The sequence below is a fragment of the Neodiprion virginianus genome, chromosome 6 (genome assembly GCF_021901495.1).
Source record: "Neodiprion virginianus isolate iyNeoVirg1 chromosome 6, iyNeoVirg1.1, whole genome shotgun sequence".
Classification (NCBI taxonomy): domain Eukaryota; kingdom Metazoa; phylum Arthropoda; class Insecta; order Hymenoptera; family Diprionidae; genus Neodiprion; species Neodiprion virginianus.
Window position 1 is genome coordinate 7,121,727 of NC_060882.1, and position 15,310 is coordinate 7,137,036.

The window sequence follows — 15,310 nt, forward strand, 5'->3', positions numbered from 1 at the left end:
ACACTTTTCCTGAATTAACCGTCTCGCTTTGTTCGTTCTTTTTTTCCTTTAGATTTTTTCGCCCTTCGAACGCTGTATTTAAAACGGTTTCAGTGTTTCGAACCCGATACGTGAAACAGAGGCTGGAAAAAAAAAAGAAACCATGAAAAAGGAATAAAAACTTGGAATCGAAGCTATTGCGGGATACGCTCGATTTGCAAATTTCACGCCTGCCGCGGTACGAAAATGATCGAATTATAGTTTAATCCCCTGCGCGCAGTGCTGCCCGAGGAAATAACAACAACTGCAATGCGGTTCGATATAGAAGCGTGTAGAAAGTTCAAAAATGTTGACAATCGCGGGGCAGAGCTCTTGCCATTTGTCAAATAAACGCAGTTAATCCCGTTATAGCCAATCCGGAGCAGGCGCGGCTAGTCCGAGGGAATATTTTCGCAGAGCGGAGTGCTGATTGCAGCGGGTAATGACAGTGCGCGCGGAGGGTGAGCAGCAGCCTGGAAGTAAGTAAAAATTTTAAATTTAGTTACACTTCGCGTGGCTGAGCTTAGCGTGTGTTTGCCGTGCGGCCGGGCCGCGTGCTCCTGCGGATGAGTCAGCCACGGAGCGACGAGCGGCGTAATAAGGGAGCAGGCTTTAATAAGGGCTGCCGAATTTCACACTGACTTGGCCCGCAGCTCGGCAGGAGCGGTGCATCCTGCAGGGGATGCGAGAGGGCGGAGATCCTGGGCGTGTGGCTGATTGTCCGAATAAAAGTTGGCCCTCGCCTCGATCCTGATATGCTTCCCGGCGACGGTGGTTGACGCTGTTCTTGCTTGTACTCCCGCAACGACGCTCGCTTCGGCCTCCCCGAACACCGAAGTCGAGGACGCGCGCATCGAGAGACCCGGGACCAGATGAGATATACGAGCTTCGCCTAAGCGATCAACAGCTAGATTATTGGAGTATTAGAACTTGTCTCATAACTCACGGAGCTAATGGTCTGACTCGTTTCCTGATACTCTACACTGCTGCGTGCAGCTACCGCGCTTATTATACCCGTTGCAGACGTCATATTTGACTGCACGGACGTTTGCAATTTCAACTGCAGATGGTACAGTTGTAGTAATAATATTCATTTTTTTTTCAAGGGGCATCGTACTGTATGTTTAGAAACAGTATTATTTACTGTGTAGAATATGTTTAATGACCTGGTGGGAATGGATGTAGAACCATAGGGTCGGATTAGCATTATTAAAAAGCCTTCAGTTTGAATATATAGGAAGCAAAGTTCATCAATTGGGTTTATGTATACATACTCACATAGTATATATCATAGTTGTCGTAATTTAATAATAACGTTGTATTTTTTGAACGTAAGAGTCTAATTTCATACGAGTTATTCGAATAAAGATATTGACTGCATTTTCACACTCATTATGCGGCTTGTTGTGATCTTACCTCGATTGTCCCTAAATTTGTAAATTTTATTGTAATTATGGATAAGTAAATCTTCAAACATCGATAGTTGATACTAAGAGTCTCTCCGTGTGGTAGTGGAGAAAAAAACGAACCCGTCAACAACATTTCCGCCCAACTTTGAAAAACTACGATCATCAGCCGAATAGTTGGATATCAGTGATGAAATCCACTCGCGGTCAGACCGAAGAGAATATCAAGAGTTTCAGCCGGCCGTGTCTGATTAAACTTGTGAATTGTGCTTGAAGCGAGAATTCCAAATTCCATTCCTTTACAGTCCAACGAGCAGAGCCGATGTAAAACAGAGTATGAAAAGCGTGTAACCGTTGCACGCAGTGCAGAATTCGTTTCGATGATTTTGGATGCACCTAACGGACGGAAAAACATCCCTGTAAATTGGTACATTTACGGCGAAGGGACTCGGAATCAACGTCTAGGCGTACGCGTTCATTTCCAAACCTCGATCCACGTGTGTGTATTTGTATAAATCTATAAAAGTGTCGGATAAAGAAGAAGCGGCGCGGGATGAACGGGGATGGAATTAGACGCGGCGCAGCAGCCGGAGGATTGTTTTAATGCCATTTAAACTAATCGAATTAGAGAGGAACGAAGTGATGTGGCGATATGGGCTCCGGTTCACCTCGCGGACGGGGGATTCCCCTGCGCGACTCCGCAGCTGCCAAGCGCAGCGCGATCGCTCGACCGGAAGTAACGCGACTACTGCCTGCTACACGTCTCTCCCCGTTCGCGCTCCAGCCCACCTTCAATTCCCATCCCCATCCCCATCCCCATCCCCGTCCCCGTTCCATCGCTGTTTCTGCTGCTGCTGCTGCTCTCCTCATCGCCGCGATTCGCCACCCTCTCTTGTCATTTACATGCGCGTATGCGTAGAAGCGCAAGGGCTGCACGCTCGGCAACGTTGCACGTATCGCGTTATACATATAATATAGACAATCGGAGTTACAATGTTGGGTGTGAATTTTTTAACGTGTCCGCGATTTAACGCCCGATGTGAAGAAGAACGGGGGTTTGCAGGTGATCTCCGATTCTATCCGATTTTTTTGTTTCTGTAGGTACACGCATACATACCTATATATTATACATATATATATGTATATATATATATATATATATATATCGCACTCTTTCACGCTCCCCTTTTTCTTTACCATTATTGTAGGTATGTACATAACCTTTTCTCAGTGTATTTTTTCTATTAAATCCCTGTTGCGGCTCCACCCGAAGGGTTGAAACAAGTTTCCCGCCATGCGTTGCACCTCCGGGACCACAATGCAGCGTAACAGGCTTGACGCGGTGGGCTGGTACATAAATGCCTGTATGCAAATTGAACCCAAATCGGGGCGAAGGGGTGGAATGCGGCCAACCTCGTTCCAGCACGAAACAATCGGGGGCCAGTCTGGGCTAGACTCGGTCAAATATATGTTTTTATAATGCATGCTCGATGCAGGTATTACCGTTGCAGTTTTCCGGCGGGATTCATAATTGCTTGCGGGTAGGTCGTTTTCTACAAACAACTTACTTGTCGATCGAACGTTTTTGATCTTAAAATCTTAGATCCGCGATCCTGCGCTACTTACACGCAACGAATAAAAATGAGGATAATAAAGGACGGTTCAATTTTGTGGAGTCCAGATTACATCTCGATTGGCTAACGCAAATCTAGTGTAGAAGTAGGTATACCAACGTCTTCTCTCAGAGTATAGAATTGAAATGGTATCCGTGTCTGTCAGACGAACAAACACGCATAAAATCTAGAAAAAATTATCAATCTATTTAAACGATTTCTGGCATAAGCCTCGATGAATTATAGATAAAAACCAGATATGCTATAGCTTATCATTATTGTTTCTTTCTTCAGTATCGAAATGTTCGCAGTACCGTCGATTTTTTTCTCGAAGAATATAACATCGATTCACAAACGCATAGCGCAGAGGTTGCAGCGAAAGTGCGAACTGTGCGCAGAGATAAGAAGAGATCAGGAGTTGAAAGCGTGAAACGTATTGCGCAGAACACCTGAAAGGTGCCTGCAGCAGCGACCCGATGGCAGGCATGGATATGGCAAAGGGCTAAATAAATCGGTACAACGGCGTGCGTCCGGCGGGGGTTCGGCGGTGGTTGGCGGCTAGGGGGGGGGGGGGGGGGGGGGAGGGGGGCAGCACGGCCCCTTCGACGCGCACGAAACGGTGCGTCGCGGTGCCCCGCGTCGCCCCACCCTCCGAAATTCACCCCTCGTGTTTCCCGTGCAACCCTCCAATCGGCAATGCTCCGCCCCACGCTACCTCCACGCCGCAGCCTCCCTCGCGCCCTTTTCTGCTCCCCATATTCCTCGCCCTCCCCACCACCCCCTAAACAGGGCATCGACTATACATATACGCAACGCGTAGGTATATGGCGGTGTGTGCGTGTAGCCTGTAGGTATGTAACGCGGCGGGATGATACCGAGTGCACGGAACCAAGTTACACGAAACATTTCTACTCTACGCGATGTATGAAACGTCTCCTATGATAAGAATAAGTTCCTCGAGTTTTCCCGGTAGAAACTTTAACTGCGTTACTCCGTACTGATAACGTCATTTTTTATTACCGTTCAACTTCCCGTAGATGCAGTGACTCCGAAGAACGATTCGTGTGCCTGCGTCACCGCTATCAAAAGCTCGTGGCTCTTCACCTTACCTCTGAACCGCGATTTCCCATGGACGATCGTCGTAATGCAGAATTAGAGGGTCCGGTCTGCAGCTCTCAGACCGCAGCGAAGCCTTGAACGCTGGCCAAGCTTTACTCTTCAACCGAAAATCCCTGATGAATGGCGCAAAAGGCTAGGAGAGCCGGTCCAATACATTAGCGTATACTATAAACCTGTACCTTTATAACGAATCCGCATGTATAAACCTCGAAGTTCCATCAAGAGAGATGGAATGGACACATCGCCTAATGAAATTCGAGTACATATTAATGTATTCGTTCGTCTATGAGCTGACCAGGTGTAACAACCTTTATTAAAGATACGATATGAACTATGAATTTTATCTCGTAGCTGTACAGACTTCCGGTGCATTCGCATATCTAGCATAAGTTTTGAGTCACCCGCGCGCGTCTTTAAACGGTTATGAAATGTTGGAACAAAGTCCAACTTGCGGTCAGCGAAGCGAAACGCAACAAAGCCACTTGTCCGCGTTCCTTGCGCGCGGAGTGCATGCAGCCAGTGCCACCGGGACGGAGGTAAGAGAATGCGAACGGGGCGGTAAAAAGCTCAAAGTTTCCTCCTTCCCTCCGACGACCGGGAGAAGGTCGAAGAGAGAATTCTCAAGTTTATACCGGCGGTAGGAACGGCGTGCACGTAAGCCGTGGGATCGTACGGTTGATACAACTTTCATTCAAAATCAAAGCCGTGGTCCTCAAAGATTTCTCGGAAGTGCCTTGTGCACGGTTCGTTGATGCGCGCGGCGAGAGCCGAGCCGCCTTCCCGGCAACCCTTGATCTCCTCGTATTATTATAAATACCTGGAAATTCTCAAAATGTATAGTCGTGTGCGTGCAGGTACGCCGCTCGCGCGGCAAAGGATGCGAAATCGACTTGACTCGCCCCCGTCCTTGGGGGGTGGAGGCGGAGGCGGAGAGCATCCAGGGCAATTCGGGGACCTTTGCCTTTCATTAGTCGAAGTAGGAGGCGAGCCGAGCTCCCACACACACACACAACCACCGCATAGCCGAGCCGGGAACCTCCAGACTTCGAGGCTTCACCTCCGATCCAACGATCCGCGGCTCGTCTTGCGTGCGGTTGACTCGTTTTGAATGAATACAATACCGCCGAGGCGGAGATCATATTGAATATGAAAACGGGAAATCAACCAACTGGCTCCGGATTTCCATAGACTACGCGCTAAGATATAATATCTCAAGCCAGCCTCGGTGATCTCCTCTTTTATTACGCAAACCTCGCCGTTTTCCGGTATAAATTGGTCCGCGTTGCTGAAACAGAAGAGGAGAGGAGACGCTGATCATAGTTCGGCGAGATTCTTTCACAGATAATTAGACAGCGCACGGGTATACCCGATCCTCGAATCTTTGAGCCCCGAGGTGGAGGGTGAGACGGTGCTCCCGACGAGTGGAAATCGGGGAAGCTTCACGGGGGCCACTTGAGGCCGGCAAGAGGGCCTCACCAGGAGCGTGTATACGCTCTACAAAGCTTATTATACGCCGGCCGAGGTAGGTACCGAGTTAAGTTGATGGCACTCGAGGAACATCCTTCGGTACCATCCCTCCCGCTACGTCCTCGAACAGCCAAGGACGACGACTGTTCCGGAGCTCCTCCACCTCCCGGTTACACGGAATCCGACAGGCATCCCACACGCCCGTGCACTCTTCGCGAAACGAAGGCACGTCCGCCGTGCGGCGTCTGCAGCCGTCGGATGCTTCAGGTTCTGAAAAAAGAACTTGGCCATCGGGTCGCGAAATTTCAGAGTGACGGAAAAGAACCAACGACACTGCAAAATTTCACAGGTGTCGCGAAGATCCGTATCCGATTTTACGCGCGACTTTTATGACCTCGGACGGACCTTGACGCGGTTCCAGGGCCGTTTTACATCCTCGCGAAGAATCGCTACTCGCACAAGCACTTGTTCACTGTCTCGGGTAAGCACCAACTCGAGACCAAGTAGCGACTGTTTAACGGAACGCACCGAGAGGGTGAAAAGGACGGTGTTGTTACGCGACGGAGCTCTGTGGCTCGACTGATCTCCTTCTCCGTCGAAGAGGCTTTATATATAGGCTTCCCGAATTTTGTGGTCCAGTTAACTAGAAAACCTGGTGCTTATCCAACTTGGAGGAGCCGGTGCAAAATTACACGCCGAACCTATCAAGCCGTGAAACCGGTATTAGGCGTCACGCCACCGAGCACCAGCGTCGGCAGGGCGATGGATGCATGCCTTGTAGACGTGACGCGACACCGTTCTATCTGCACACAGGGACACGTCGTGTGTTTTCGTTAAACAGGGTAAAAGTGCAAGATTTGAGTTAGCGGACGAGGGTATTTTTCCCGAAAATCATCTCGTGCACCGACCGGCACGCGACTTGAATTCCGGAAACGGTTCGGGGAACAGCTCGATCCGCTGCTTTTGAGTCCTGCGGTTATATTTGCACTACCGTAACGGAGGAAAGGAACTCCTGGATTGTTTCCGTTTGATAAATATTATCCCATCCAAGGCCGGAACTTTGCTGAGTTGAACCAACGCTCAAGCCAAATGCTCGCGAGCCGAGCTAATGACGTTGTAATTAGTGTATACCCTAACGAACCTCGCGACCCCAAGGCAAATGCGATCCGGCAAATTTTTACCAAGCAAAGTATTTTTGTTTTACTCGCGATAACTGAAGGGTAAGTAAAATCCTAATTATCCATCAGCGCGTTTTCAAATATCCTCCTTCAAATTACGTTCTTTGATGACAGATGCGACATCGAGTGCTCTACTAAGATGAAGACGCATTCCTCTCATTCGTCGTCTTTGATTTCAGTATACATATACTCGTAGTTGATTCGACAATACGGGCCAAGAAAATACCGTAAGTTATATGTAAATTTAGTGTTGTAGAGACACTGCGCGAAAGAGAACCTGTTTTTGGGTATCTTTCCTCATGTCGTGTATTCAAACTCAGTTTATAATTGTGGCTCACAAAGTTGGCCTCGTCCGCATCTGTTTGATACAAGTATAATGTACGTGCAGTAATCTTCCGTCGCCATAGAGTGATAAATGTGTAACCTTCGAATTGTAGGTACGTTCGTGAGCATATTGATTTAACCGAATTGTGACAGTTGGCTAAAGTTATCCGAGCAGACATAAGGTGACCTAGATGTCGATTAAATACTGCGTATCTAAAATACGACTACTGCACTCACAGAAGGAGCTTGATCTCTAAGAACGCGCATTTGAAAAGGTTACCCTGTGACTTTAAGACTTGTCACGCGAATTTTAACCGCTCTTCAGATTCGGAACGGCGACAAAAGATTCGTCTAGCACTCGCTCGAGTCTATTTTACTGGAAATTCTGTTTCTCCTTTTTAACACAGACACAGATATGGTAAGCCCCTTAATCCTCGTTGTCTCGCTATTATTTTCGGGAATCACTGGCGAGTTGCGTGTTCGATTCGAGTGGAAATACATCGACTACGTGTGGGAGAATAGCGAGCAGAAGCAGAACGCGGTCGATTCCGGACATTATGATTACACCAAAATATTTCCCATAGACGTTGATCGCAGTCCAGGTGAGTGTAAGCGATGATATAAAATTTAACGCAAAAACGCCAAGTACGAACATCGATTGCGATGAGATTTGTCGAGCGTTGAACTGTTTCAAAAATGAAATGGAAAATGGGATTCATAAAATACGTCGAAGATGTATTAAGCCGATTTATCCAGCGGGAAAATTTACCGCATCAAAAGCGATAAACGTAAAACATCTAGGTAACGGCCATCTGACCCCTCACCCTCCCTCTATTTATGGGAACGTAAAAGCATAAATTGAACCAACGGGATCAGCCTCTATTTGTTATCCCAGGGCGGGACGGGAAACGGGACGCTACTACGTAGTTGGTAAAACCGCAATAAAACAATATCGGTCCAAAACCGAAAGAATATCTGCGGCAAGACGCGACCGCGGTGTTATGAAGTTGTTAAATAGTTTCCGGTTTGGTCCGGCGATTCAGCATGAATTCGGCGACGCGAGCGATAATGTTTTTATTACAATTTTTATAACCATAGATGAACAACGAGTAGTCGTTGGGTTTTTGCTTTCTTTTTTTTTTTTCTTCATTTTTTAACGGGGAAAAGTCGATCGGTAATCAAAGTGTTTACTTCAGTGAAAGTTTTATCCTACACTTGATCGCAGATGGACTCGTCTTCGTCACGACCCCAAGACACGATGGCGTCCCAGCGAGCCTATCGGTGGTTTCCGATCTAAAAGGCGATGGTGGACCCCTGCTGAGACCTTATCCCGATTGGTCTTGGCACCAGAAAGGAAACTGCACGACTATCGCAAGCGTTTGGCGAGTCACGGTAAGAATTGAATTTCGCGTGCATCGAGGATCGTATGCGGACTCGGGAGTTCACGGTGTCCTCGAATTGTAGATCGATGAATGCAACAGATTGTGGGTAATGGACAGCGGGAAATACGGCGAGGACCTGATCTGCGAGCCCCAAATCCTGGTCTTTGATTTGGCTGACAATTCTCTCGTCAAGAGGATCGCTGTGCCGTTACAGTACGCGCGGAATCCAGTAGACGGATCCAGCCAAATTATCACCATCGCGGTCGAAACACAAGGAGCACAATGCGAAAGGACTCGGGTACGTAAAAATCGGGTGCTGATCGTTATCCGTATTTTTCAAATCAACTGACAAGCGTTGAAACATTTTCCGTAGAAGGGTGAAAGGTGATGAATAAAGGAAAAGATGAATATAATGGAATGGTGACATCACCTTGAATCATTTGGAGAATGTAATTAGTAAATAACTAGTCTGAAAGTTTTTTTTTCTTTTGAAATTAACGTCCAACGGCAGATTTTCATGGCGGACGTCGAAGGTTTTGGACTGGTTGAATCGGATGGCGAAAGGTTCGCGCGTTTAAACGATACGAGTTTTTCACCGGACCCAAAATACACAAATTTCACAATCTTGGGGGAGGAATTCTACCAACCGGATGGGCTGTTTTCTTTAGCAATACAGCCGAAGAAACGGTTCGCCGAATCGTCGCGGTTGTTTTACAGGCCTCTGGCATCTCTCAGCCAGTATTACGTTTCTACGAGACAATTGAATAGCAAATTATATACTTCATCTTCAAGAGTGAAGTACGAAAAATTCAATTACACCTACTCCCGTCAAGCTTCCATCCAGGCATTTTCTCCCGACGGAATTCTCTTCACGGCACTCATAACTCCGCTGTCGATTATTTGCTGGAACAGTCGCAGGCCGTTTAACGAGAAAAATGTGGTAAGTTAGATTCTTTGAGTATAAAAAATCGTTGGGCCAAGCTTACGGTGACCTAACCCAAATTTCCGTTATCCAGGTGACCGTTGCCCAGAACGATACGACGCTGCAGTTCACCAGCGGGATGAAAATCAGAGGTAGGGAAATGTGGGCGTTCACGATACGGTACCAAAAAATTGCTACCGGTACACAGAATTTCTCGGAAATAAACTATAGAATCCTCTTCGAACCCGACATACGGAAGTGGGTGAATAACAACGCTTGCGCCACTGGCTGTAGGTGAAGCCGAAATTGATGAAGAAAAAAGAAACAAACAAATAACACCGGTAAAAGTAATATACAACGAACGATTCGTTGCACGAGCAAAAAATGTATGATCGCGAATGAAGTGAAATCCGACTACTGTTTAATATAAATAATTTCAAAACGTACAGAGTAAAATGAATAAATCGAAATTTAGTAATTCCCATAGAAATGTCCCGTCGTTTGTGTATTCGAAAAGAATAAAAGATCGTAGAATTTTATCCGAAGCTCTTCGCAGGCGAGTGGAAAGAATAGATCACTCTGTTCGAGGAAAGCTGCGCGCCTCCTCTATCTATAATAAAAGTAAGAAATCAATATCTTTCCGCAAGACAGTTTGAGAATACAGTTCTATCGTTCGGCTGGGTCTGAGGTGGAGTTGAGTCGGGGTGAGTGGGTGGATAGGATTGGGGCCGGGTTGGCCGGAAGGAGACGGGCGAGAGGAAAGTTCATAGTTTTAAAACAAAAGGAGCAAAATAATGGCGGAGCGATAAGGCGGATGAGAAAGCTGGAAACAGGAGCAGATGCCAACATTCTTCTTGCCTGACTTGACTCCCCCTCGGCCCTCCGACAAACAGGCAAACTTCAGGTTCTCCTCGGAGGGAGAACTCCTCTGGCTACTCGTCGCCGCCTCGGCTTTTTCCACCCCTGTACACGATACCTATTGTACGGTATATACCATCTATTCCAGAGGCATTGCAAGAATAAATAAAAGGAGAGTAAGGCATCGGCGTACGAAGGATAGCACGAAACACGTAAACAAATGATTCCACAATTGAGACAATTACGCTCGCGAGTAATTAAAAGAACAACAACTCACGGGAACAAATCGGGTTGTTTTTTACTGCTGCAGAAGCGACGACGAGGGGGTAAAATTAATTTCTGCAAAACTCTCACCGCGGTGCGGCTAGCGCGAATTAACAGAGTTGTTGTTACAGACAAGGTTGAATAAATTTTACAACAGTGGAAAATGGTTACGGCGAAACGTTATTTACTCCTACCCGAAGTTACGCCGTTGGCGCGGGCATAATATTTATTTATACGCGTACATATAACCGGGTATTGTCCGAAAATTAGCAACGCATTATTCTTCTTCCCTTTTCGCGTATGTATAACGTACTACCTACATAATATACATGTACATACATGACATATATAAGGAATATCATGAATTTAATACGCAACGATGTTATTTCAGGCTCTGCTCGCTTTTGGTCGAAATATACCGCAAACAAGCAGCGTATATACATACATATGTATAATGTATTCAAGAAAGCGAACTTGGAAGGCATTTTCTAATTTGCATACAAATTTATGCACCCATTTATTACTGCCTACCTCCTCGGTCTTCGAGTTTCTGACCCTATCCTCTGGATTTCCCAGGGTTCAGCTACGCCTCCATTTTATATCCGCCTGTAATACCTGCAATTCGAAAAAACAGTAACTGAAATGAAAATACACCGTCCGGTTCGTGGACTCCGGATCTTGTTGGGAGCAAGAAAGTCCATTGTACGCGTGCAGAAGCCACGGTACTCGTAACTCGCAGCGAACAATTGGTAGCAATCGAAAGACACTCGAGGAGCGATTGAATCGCCGATGAGAGCGCGTGATTCTAATTAGACCGTTTTTCCCGTGGGGAGTAGAAACGAGAGGAGAGTAAAAAATCCTCCTCGTACCGCGGCACAAAGTACAACAATCCTCGGAGGAGCTTGGCTCTTGGCAATAATTGCGGCACAATTGAGGTGGTCCCATGGCGTCCGACTCCAGGCGGGCGATACACATGGCATCGATTTCGCGAACAATACTATAACCGTAGGAGAAACGTGCCGACTACATCGGGTGTACGTGACGCTGGCAAGTCAAGCGTTTCGGCACACAATAGACGGGGCTTAAACGGCAGTAATTATATTTGCGGCGAGTGCCCGCGCCTAGCTGGGTGGCTTCGAGGACCGACCCTGCAGCCCTGCACGACACACGATCCCGAGAATGTGTGAGGCACACACTCCGAAATCCGGATAAGAGCTGGAAAAAGAAACAGGATGTTGTTGTTGCGCCACGTTGCATCGTCCATATTGGAAGATGAACTGGTTTTCCGCTCGCGATCGGATATCATCGCATCGGTTAAGGCTACGAAAAACTACCGGGTACTGTTTTTCACAGTACGTGGCTACGAAGCCCGAACACCGCAGAGACGATATTTATCGAAACGAGGGAATTCTTATTGCGACTACGCCGATTCAGCGTGAACCACAGCCTGGGGCGGGGGATGATGATGGTATTATGCAGGTCGTGCAGTGGGGATGTGGATGCGAACGGAAAGGACAAGGTAGATGCTGGGTACGGGATGCGGATGTGCGGCATGAGGCCTGAGTCAGGGTCGTCGTACCTAACGCGTACCGCGCGCGTTCACTTTTCGGCTCCCTCTTCGTTATTAATGGCAATACAAATCTGTAGAGTCATCGAGGACTCTTCAATCTGAATGCCTTCTGCCAGTGACGTCACACGCCCACAATTTTCCCTTGTGTTTTTATTTCACCGAATGACTCAATGGGCTCTGCAGCCAGCTTCTCCGCATCGCCCTCTCCCTCTCCAACTCTCTCTCTCTCTCTCTCTCTCTCTCTGTCTCTCTCTCTCTCTTTCTCTCTCTCTCTCTCTTTTCGCATGCACACGATCCATGCGCCATGGCGTTTCACGCTTATCCGCAACTCCCATACGCGCTGTGTCTGTGCGCCCAGTGCCCACGGAACCGCGACCGGCAACCCCATCGCGGTTTTGCCGGCACCCAGAAACACTCGGTGATTTTCCCCATGTTTTCACCCTCATCCAGCCTCCATCCGCACCTACCGGGAAACATTCAATTAACTTTTTTGATTACACATCGAATTTATTATGCAAACATTTTTTCGTCCTTTTTTTTTTTATGTAGTCCGTATGTTTTCATGTCCACATACGCAGAGTAGGTGAAATTAAGTTGGAAAAGCTTCACCACCCGGCGTATTATTCAACCCTTCAAGTACATATATATACTGGAACGAATTATTCCGTACAAAATAACGAGCTCGCATCTTGCGACAACGGACAAGACGATCTTTCATCACAGGGCAAAAAGACATAGACCGATGACGATATACGTGATCTATACCGTTTCTGATACCGAAAGCAGGTTGGCGGTAATTCGATTATTCCAACCTTCCCGCGCGTTCCGCTCATGCCGATTGCGAGTGTCGAGGGGTCGAGAGGGCGATGCTCGCAAGAGATTCGAGCGGGCGGTGCGGTTCGGATCCATTTGTCTTTTCTGCTCTTTAATTACGTCGAAAAGTCGAGACAATGGTGCATCGAGGCACTCGTCTTCTTCCCCCAACGAGTCGCCGCTCTCGAGGAAGATATGCCAGCCAACCCAGCGGAGTGGAGTAGCTGTATGCTAAGAGGCGGACGGAGGCCGGGGTCGAGGCTGGGGGTGGAGGGATATCGCGATGGTTGCCGACCTAGCGAGGATCCTCGATCGCGTATTCCGGCGAGATTCCACCCCGGAAGGTCGAAGGTCGATAAAATATCTCCGTTTCTCCGCAAATTTAGGACGGCTGCTGAGGCTTCGACGTCGCCGGGGTTCAATTGCTTCCCGACTTTCCACTGTTTTATTGGCCACGCGATCTGCGCCTGGCCTTTCTGCCGACTCGAACAATACCCGGCTCCTGCACGCTCTCCGATCCTCTCGAATACCGTTTCCGGACGGCATTGATCCCGCGCCGAGTCGCCGATCATCCCTCTCCGCACAATGGCCTCTGGGAAGCCGCGGAACTTGATCGAAAACTGTCCAGATTATCTCTCGTGATCGAAAAGGGATGCAGTGTCCAACCGCAATCTGAATTGACCGTTTTGCGGAAACCTTGCATTGTTACTTTATCTCGTTTACGGCACCAGTGACGCAGATTCCTCATAAGTTTGCACTTTTGATCAAGTTTTTTTTTCGCGCAAGATCGCGATATTCCGAATCCTTGCGTCAAGCTTGACCGTGCCCTCTTCGTCCAGTGCGCTGTAACTTCGGTACACATAAACATAATATTATTCAATATTCTTCCGTAGCAATAGGTGTCCAGTGAACTTGAAAATCCAAAAACTTTGATTCTTCTTTGATGTCTTTAGGCAAGCTTTTTACCAGACTTGATTGAAAGGATTCCGTAATTCCCAGTTCCCGTCGTTCAAAAATTATAAAAGTTTTTCGTAATACCATTTTACACGAGTATTCGACATCACCGTGCAAAAATGTAATACGCAAAGAAGGAGTACTTGAAAATCGAGTCCCCAAGGATTCCTCGGGAATATAATCGTTCACTCTCCGCCGGTTAACGCTGCTGATAATTTCGATATCGCGATACAATCTCCCGGTAGTGGAGCAATCGAAATCGCTGCAGGTAGCCCGGCTGGACGAGGTTGAACGGACGAGGCAGGTGACGGTATCTCAATTACCAGAAATCAAATGATAACGAGGTTGTTTGACGTCGGAGGGTGATGAGCGTTGCCGTGGATCCCTGCCGAGCCATCTCCGCCCAGACACGGCCTGCATATCGGCGGGCAAGGTTCAGACTATAATGCATCCGAGCCACCGGTGCATTCGGCGTCAATAACGAGATGCAGGAAGTGCGGGCTGCCCTGGAGGGGATGCTCGGACGCTGCGGAGGCGAGCAGAGGGCCGTCGGCTATCCCGAGGGTGAGGGCACCGCTGTCCGCTCGAACGGTCGCCACGTAATCAGCGGCTAATTATAGGATAGATATCCGGAAGCCTGGCTGCCGGAGCTCGGCCGAGGCTTGTGTGTTTCACCCGAGGACCGATGCCAATATAACGACGAGGATGCGCGGAGGAAGTTGGAGGCCCAGAGACCGATGGATACGGCTTGCACGTTCCAGAAGTGGATAGCCATCGAGCATCCCCGCAATATCGATATTACAACTTCTCCGGAGTGGATATAGCCGATAGTTTGTAGGTACATGGAGCATGATTCCGCGTTCGCGTTTATATCAATTCCAGGCCAACTAGCTCGGGACTGAGAGTTTTAATTACCTTTCGCTTCTGCCCTCGGTGTGGTATTTATATGTAGATTGTCTTTCGAGACAATTCGTCCAGGCTGTAATATGTGAAATTGTTTAGATAATCCGTTGTCACGTGTTGATCAATATCCTCCAAAGTCAATTTTATATTGGCAATTACTACCGCCAGTTGACTGTCATCTAGAAAATACATACAGAATTAAACTTGAATTCGCGTATGTGAAGAGAGCATTTCGGTAAAGGTCGCTAAATAGTTCGTACATAAGTGACGCTCAAGACACAGATAAACAAACGGTGCGATGCAAAAATTGGCACAGTGGCACTTGCAATGTTAAGCAATGTCCTTTGTTTAAAAAATTGACATTGTATATCAATGATCTTGACGAAGCAAATTGAACGTGCCTAACTCAATTTTACAGTAACACGTAAATTGCATTACGACTGATTTGCAACATTCGGAATGCTCTCTCTGCGACGGTTCTTGACGCTGACCAAATCGAAACGTGGTATAAAACCATCG

At 47.6% G+C, this 15,310-nt stretch overlaps 1 protein-coding gene across 1 annotated transcript; it reads left to right on the forward strand.

Annotated features, from left to right (window-relative positions):
- The first annotated feature begins 7,367 nt into the window (after positions 1-7,367).
- LOC124307497 (major royal jelly protein 1-like) lies at positions 7,368-9,968 on the forward strand. The gene is made up of 5 exons (XM_046769197.1): positions 7,368-7,727; positions 8,351-8,517; positions 8,590-8,805; positions 9,019-9,447; positions 9,524-9,968. The coding sequence occupies exons 1-5, from the start codon at positions 7,541-7,543 to the stop codon at positions 9,725-9,727; spliced, it is 1,203 nt and encodes a 400-aa protein (XP_046625153.1). The 5' UTR covers positions 7,368-7,540; the 3' UTR covers positions 9,728-9,968.
- The last annotated feature ends 5,342 nt before the right edge of the window (positions 9,969-15,310 follow it).

What these genes read in the sequence shown, in the direction of transcription:
- LOC124307497 (XM_046769197.1), top strand. Translation starts at nt 7,541, where the DNA reads ATGGTAAGCCCCTTAATCCTCGTTGTCTCGCTATTATTTTCGGGAATC. An exon ending in AGACGTTGATCGCAGTCCAG is followed by an intron (nt 7,728 to 8,350) that starts GTGAGTGTAAGC and finishes ACTTGATCGCAG; the next exon opens with ATGGACTCGTCTTCGTCACG. An exon ending in CACAATGCGAAAGGACTCGG is followed by an intron (nt 8,806 to 9,018) that starts GTACGTAAAAAT and finishes GTCCAACGGCAG; the next exon opens with ATTTTCATGGCGGACGTCGA.